This window comes from Bidens hawaiensis, unplaced genomic scaffold (assembly GCF_021521415.1).
Source record: "Bidens hawaiensis isolate Kalapana, Puna unplaced genomic scaffold, B.hawaiensis_p1.1 tig00017777_1, whole genome shotgun sequence".
Lineage (NCBI taxonomy): Eukaryota > Viridiplantae > Streptophyta > Magnoliopsida > Asterales > Asteraceae > Bidens > Bidens hawaiensis.
This window is the reverse complement of record NW_027492684.1, coordinates 152,725-160,345: the sequence shown is the minus strand read 5'-3', so window position 1 is coordinate 160,345 and position 7,621 is coordinate 152,725. Positions and strand designations below refer to the sequence as shown.

General features: G+C 39.2%; 1 protein-coding gene across 1 annotated transcript; it reads left to right on the top strand.

Moving 5' to 3' along the window:
• The first annotated feature begins 4,763 nt into the window (after positions 1-4,763).
• On the top strand, positions 4,764-5,300 carry LOC143554658 (uncharacterized). The gene has a single exon (XM_077044368.1). It carries the CDS (start codon positions 4,764-4,766, stop codon positions 5,298-5,300), a length of 537 nt encoding a protein of 178 aa, XP_076900483.1.
• Positions 5,301-7,621: the final 2,321 nt, after the last annotated feature.

The following is a 7,621-nucleotide window of genomic DNA, read 5'->3' as shown; positions in this document are numbered from 1 at the left end:
CGGGGTGAGCCAACTGGGTTTTACCGGAACGCTAAGCCAAACTCTGATGGCAGTGTGGATCACGATCATGTCAACATAGTTGGCTTGAGTGAGGTGGTAGGGCGCGACGTGTTCGCGCAGTGAGATAACTTAACTGTGAAAGTCACCGTTCAAAAAAAAACAAGAGGAGTTTAAGGACTTTGTATTTATTAATGAACCACCAACTAATTGATATCACATTAATTGAACTAAAAAGGAAGAGGTGTATGCATAAAAAATACTTAACTTTATTGCTTGTATGTTTGTGGTACCAAGTTAGTTCATTGTATATAAATTACTTTAAATAAGGTTATCTCAATACAAATACTACGAGTAGGACCTGCCTATCAATAATTGAAAGTAATAAATACGAAATACGAGGAGGCTTTGCTTTTTTTGCATTTTGATACATATGTATACATAAAAACATTACTTTATTGCGTGTGTTACTATTATTTTTTTTTCTAAATGTACATTTTGTGATTATTTGAATTTTGTATGTGTTATGGGATGTGCTTAGACGTGTCGGGATCTCAGCCAAGAAAGAGGCATCTGTTAACTTTTTGACTGATCCGCGTGAGGGAAGATCTACCCTGCGTCCTGCGGATGTTCTTGTGTTTGGCTGGGCAGGGGGTAAGCATGCGTGTGTTGACCTCACTGGGGTGTCCCCGTTGGTGGGGCTGAGAGACAGTGGCTTCGTACCGGGACATGCGGTTTTGAGAGCGGAGTCTAGAAAGGTTGCTAAGCATGAGACATCGTGTTTGGAGAATCAGCACGTGTTCATTCCATTTGCCTTCGACACTTTTGGATCCCTAGCTCCCGAGGCGGTTCGCTTCTTGGAGCGGGTGCAGAAGGTGGTCCACAGTAACTCGCAGAGCTCGAAGAACCAAGGATTTATATTTAGTAGAATAGGCTTTGCGATTCAAAAGGGGATAGCGGCGCAGCTTGTTGCTCGCTTACCCATTATCCAGATGTAGTTCGGTTTGTGTTATATAAAAGGATCAATACGAATGACTTCCTTTTAGGATTTTATAAAGTATATATATACTATAGTTGGGAACTTGGGATGAGATCTAGCTATATTATTGGCATGGACCATTTCTTGGGCCACGTAGCATTGGCTCGACCTAAACCTGGAAGTTGGAACCAGTCTTGTAGAATGGGCTAGACATAGGACCATCATAACAAATTTTATATATATATATATATATATATATATATATTAAATGAGTTAGCTTACTAAAGTTAATCGTTGTGGCTAGCGTAAGGGCGTTAGCCGGTCCAAGTCAACAGCAAAAAAACACCCTAAACACCTTGCTGAAGGGGTTAACGTGGTGATATGGTGGCATAAGGGCAGGGGGTGATAACGGGTGAATGGTGGAAGAGGTGGCTGAGAGACATACCTATGGACCAAATGGTTAGGAACTTCAAAACCATTTTCCATGATGGAGCTTGATGAACCTTCTCCTTTTCCACCTGTACTATTGTTACTGTTGGTTATTTCTTCTTTTGTTCACCAAAAAGTCCAATAAGCCAGTAACATATTTCATCAGTTACATCTTCATTAAACTTCATATTTGCCCTTCTGCATGACATCAACAAAATACAATGAATAAAGTCTTCATTGTCCAATAAGACATTAAACTGACACATCCAAATCAGTAGGACGAAATATCGTCTCAAAGACAAGAAACCACTCATTGCTTAAGCTGAACTCCTATTTGTTGCTAAGTAGCTTCATAAGTAATGAACTAATCTATATTAAAAAATAGTAAAAAACTTTTGAGTACATTTTTAATAAGATCAACTTTAATCCTTTCTTATGGTCGGAGTAAAAAACAAAGGAAGGGGAAAAATTTAAGGAAATGCTTAAGAGTGTCACCGATGACATTATCCGAGGCACATAGATTCGATAGTGGCTTACACTTTAATTTGTTTAAATAGGGTCAGGCTAAATGTGCTAAATGTACCCCCCTGGTTGCTTGTCATACCCTCCCCCCCCCCCCTTTTGAAAAAAACCAGTTTTAATATTACCCTTTGAAATCATATAATTACCAAATTAGCACAAAGATAAGGATTTAATATTTTTTTACAAGTTGCGTTTTTTTATGATTTCGAGTTTAGGGTTCGGGTTCGGGGTTTAGGGTTTAGGGTTCGAGTTTAGGGTTTAGGGTTTAGGGTTCGGGATTAGGGTTTAGGTTTTCAGTTTAGGGTTTAGGGTTTAGGGTTCGGGTTTAGGGTTTATGTTTTCGGTATAGGGTTTAGAGTTTAGGGTTTAGGGTTTTAGGTTTTCGAGTTTCGGGTTTATTTTGTAAAAGATAAAGAGGTAAAATAAGGATATTCTAAATATATATACTATTAAAATTAAAAAAAAGTATTATAATTATTTACAATATTAATACTAAAAAAATAAATTAATAGTAATACTTGATAGTTTTTAATTTGATATATGTAGTGAAGATTATTAAGTGAAAAATATATTATAGGGACTAATATGTATATAAATAATGTTAAAGGGTAATAGTAATTTATCTAATAAGTAAAAGGGGGGGTGTATATTTAGTAAAAATGGTGTAAGGGAGGGTATGTTTAGCAGCACCCTTTAAATAACCAGTTTGTATTTATTTGAAGCATATAAGTTGCATTCCTAGGGTATAACGATTCAAAGTTGTATATAACGATGAACCTGAATACAAAGAGAGATGTTGCAACACGAAACACCAAAGATGAGCTAAAAAAACACCAACACAACACAGCTAAAGCTAAAGTTTCAAAACCGATATTAGAAAGTGAGGCCTAATATATGAACTGATAGATATAAATCATACGAATAAACGTGGCGAGAGGCTTTTGTTTATTCATTTACACCTGCGGCCCGCTTATCGGCTTATGTATAGGCCGAACACACCCTTGTAATGGGTGAATGGTACTTGTGTAATTAAATCACTAAAACAACTAATTAAAAGTGAAAAGTTGAAAGCACCTTAATAATAAGTTGTGATTGCCGTTGTAATAAAAAAATGCTTCAAAATTCATGTTGGAAATGAGCCACAACTGAAAATTGTAAAATAGAGAGAACATATATTCGCTACTAGCCTACAAACCTAGTTTTAAAGGAGTCAATACCTACTAAAATAGATTTTCCTGTCATTTACTTCAAAAACTAAGCAACACTGTCAAATGGACATTTGGTCTACCGGTAACAACATGTTCGATAAGGATTTGTCTTTGTAGCGGGTGAGAGTTATAGTCAGTCATTGTAAAAACTGCGTAATAATTTAGAGTAGAGTTAGATTTGCCGTTGGAAAACAATTTAGGCAGTTAATATTCTATACTAGCATAAAACAATCTCATTTGTCTTTATAAATTGCAACTTATGCACACACTCAAATCATATTCACTTTTAAGTACACGTCTTACAAGTTTTTTTTATCAGCGTTTGGGACCACCATTAATACCAAGATGAGTCTTTTTAATACAAAATATTAATCGCCAATATTGATTTTGATGTTTCGGGTCTGACTCACCCAAAACACCATCACGGAGAAAACTCACCACTGTGAGAAAACTCTTTTGAGTCATGTTTTGAATTTAAGACCTTATGATTTCAAGTCTTAATCATCACATATTCTTAGGTCATGGAGTATACTCTAACCTGTACATAGGTTAAAGTGATATGACACTTTAAATATGGATTAAACCACTCCTCACTTGTGTTAAGTGTGTTAAAAAGGCCCATGAGTTATGTTTTTAACGGGTTAAAAAGAACAATATGTATTAATTACTAATTGATTTGTTATATTAGTTATGTGTTAAATGGGTTAAACCATTTCCTTTGGATGACATAGAGTGAAAAAGAAAAAAATGATGATGTGAAACTTACGTGGAATTAAGATGGGTTAGAGTATACCCCATGACCTTATATGTTATATTACATTAATACAATGGTTAAACCAAATAATTAATGTTGTGGATAAATAGTCCAATACTCCAATTGACATGAAACTCCTCTCATGTCCAATTAATGAGTTGTCTTGGTTAATCAGTTAATCTATAGAATTAACTTATAAAAAAAATAGTTAATAATTTGTTGATTTTTTTTCTCTTGTCCAAAATATATGTTACTTTTAGCCAAATTAACTTTTAAAATATGGATAATCAATTGTTATAGTAACAAATGGTGGTATTTTAGAAGTTTAATATAGTTTATATCTAGTAAAAATGATGATAACATCATTCCACACCATAGTTTATTAAAACAAAACTAGAAATATAAAAAATTCATAAGGTTATTGTAGTCGATAAAGATGAACAACAATGAATCATGATGTGGCCATGATTGTGAGCGACAATGGTCGATTAAGGTGGGCAATAAGAGCCGGTAGGCAAAGGTGGGCGACCAAGGATGGTAAACTGATAAGGCGGTAGTTGGTACTATTAGTCAACGTGTATTTATGTATATTTATGTACAACTGTCAATTAGCATGTGTATAGTTGTATATGTATCACCTCCTAAATTAGCCTTAAGTTTGTTATTTTCCCTTGGTATTTAAGGGATGTACATCACTTGAATGAATCATCGAATTCTTACAATTAACATGGTATCACAGCACACTTGCTCTGAACCCTAATACCGCCGACGCCACTTTTTTTCAAGCCTACGGGCTTTCTCATCGCCGCCGCCGTATTAGCCTTCACCAGAGCATTTTTTTTCCTTTCGATCCTCTACCTGTTCGTTGTTCATCATGACCAACGGAAAAGAAATTGCTACTCCTGTCACCGCTCCTCTTCATCCGGTCTATACCGTGACGAACATCCAAAACAAGATCCGTACGTTGGATGGCACCAAGGTGTCGTACTCGTCGTGGGTTAAACTCTTCCTCCTCCACGCCCGTGGTTATGATGTCACAAACCACATTGATGGCACATCACCACCGGCTAAGCAGGATCCGGAGTACGAGTCTTGGAACAAGATTGATGCTATCGTCTTGCAGTGGATCTACGGGACACTGTCTGACGATTTGCTCACCCGAGTACTGGAAAACGAGTCGACTGCATATGAGGCCTGGACCCGTATCAAGAATATGTTCTTGAACAACAAGGGTGCACGTGCGGCAGCCCTCGAACAGGAGTTTGTCAATCTCAAATTGGCCTCTTTTTCATCTCTAGAGGCTTACTTTCTGAAACTGAAAGAACTGGCTGAAAAATTGAAAGACGTTGAAAGCCCGGTTACCGAAAACCGTCTTGTTTTGCAACTGGTGCGCGGGTTACCGCGGGAATAGGACAGTGTTGGGTCATTAATCAATCAACAAATCCCCACATGGGAGTCTGCTTGTAGCATGGTTCAGCTCGAACAACACCGTCAATACGCTCGGGAACCCAACCCACCACCCGTTGTTGCTGCTACCATAGAGCAACCTGGTAACCACGTTGCTCCTCCTGAACAGCGGCGTGATAACCAGCTGCGTGTTCAGTCTCGTGGACCGACTAACCAGCGACGTCAAGGCCCAAATACCCGCAGGCCCACTCGTACAACTACTGGGTCGTCTTCCAATGCTGCTAATACCTTAGCCGGGCCATCTCATGGAAACCACCCACCCTGGCCTGCTCAATCTTCCGGCTATTGGCCTCCTTATTGGGCCCCTCCACCACCATGTCCATACCCAACCCAATCCGGTTGGGCCTCACCGTGGCAGCCCAACAGCAGCCCATGATACCCTCAAGCTTCAAGGCCTCCTACCAGATCTGGGTCACAACCACAAGCTCACTTTGCTGACCTCAACCCTCTTGAACCCACTGATCTTGGATATGCTTTTGATGCTATAACAATGCAACCACCTGATGACTCGTGGTTCATGGATACCGGTGCAACCAATCATCTCAGCGCCGACTCAAGTATGGTTTCGTCTTCCTCTCGTGTTACACCTATTAAATCTATACTCGTTGGAAATGGTCAATCTATACCAATACTCGGATTAGGAAACACTACACTACCCGGACCATCCCGTGACCTTTACTTAAATGATGTCCTAATATCACCCAATATAATCAAAAACCTTGTTTCTGTTCGTCGTTTCGCTATAGATAATTGGGTTTCCGTTGATTTTGACCCATTTGGCTTTTCTGTGAAGGATTACAAGAGTGGGACGCTCCTGAGTCGCCATGATAGCGAGAGTCATCTCTATCCGGTCACCAACACCACCAACACTTCCGCGTCTTCATTACTTACTACTACTACTACTCCGAGTGCTCCATGGCATGATCGCCTTGGCCACCCGGGGATTAATATTTTAAATTGTCTTCATATTTCTGATTTTATTTCATGTAATAAGACTTCTCCTTTGGTTGTTTGCAATTCTTGCCAATTATCAAAACATAAACGATTACCTTTTAATAACTCGTCATCTAATACTCTTATGCCATGTGATATACTTCATTGTGATTTATGGACGTCACTATATCTAGCAATAATGGCTATAAATATTACATGGTAATAATAGATGACTTCACAAATTACACTTGGGCCTACCCACTTAAATTCAAGTCTGAAACTTACTCCAAATTCACTCAGTTTCATAATTTTGTCAAGACCCAATTTCATTGCACCATTAAGTTGTTCCAATGCGAGATGAGAGGAGAGTTTGATAACAATCAATTTAAAACCTTTGCTTCCAACAATGGGCTTCAATTTCGGTTCTCTTGCCCTCAAACATCCCAACAAAATGGGAAAGCCGAGCGTATGATTAGGCGAATAAACGAAATCATGCTTTGTCTCCTAACTCATGCAAGTGTCCCGCCCGGCTATTGGGTAGAAGCTCTACACGCATTCATATATCTCCATAACATCCTTCCCACAAAGCTTCTTCACAATCGCACCCCTTTGTCTGTTCTATATCTCAAACACCCCACATATGAGCGCCTCCGTGTATTTGGATGCTTGTGTTACCCTAATCAGTCATCCACCCGACCTCATAAATTACACCTTCGATCCTCTCGATGCGTGTTTCTTGGATACCCTCCAGATTATCGAGGTTATCGTTGTCTCGATATTCCCACGGGAAAAGTAATTCTATCCAAACATGTCACATTTGATGAAAATACATTTCCATTCCAAACAACTACCACCACATCTACCTCTGATTACTCCTTCCTATCCGATGACCCATCACCACTCATTTATAACTCTTTTACATATTCCCCATCTAACCCACCAACCCATCCCATGCAAACTGAACCAATCCAGTCCACCCCTCAACACACTCCTACACCATCAGCCTCATCTAACACCCCACCACCCTCTCCATGTCTTACAACATACCCTATTTCTTCACCTACACAACCCTCTACCAACGACCCTACCCCACCCAACATACAAAATTCCCAACCTTCCACCATTAACAACACCCACAATGTTCCACCCACATCTCCACCAAACCTTCACCCCATGCAAACAAGTTCACGTGCTGGTATTCATAAACCAAAACTACCTTTCTCTCTACACACCACTACTTCCACACCACCTGCCATCTCCCCTATTCCAAAAAATCTTAAACTTGCACTCACTGATCCGAATTGGCGAAACGCCATGACCAACGAGTATAAA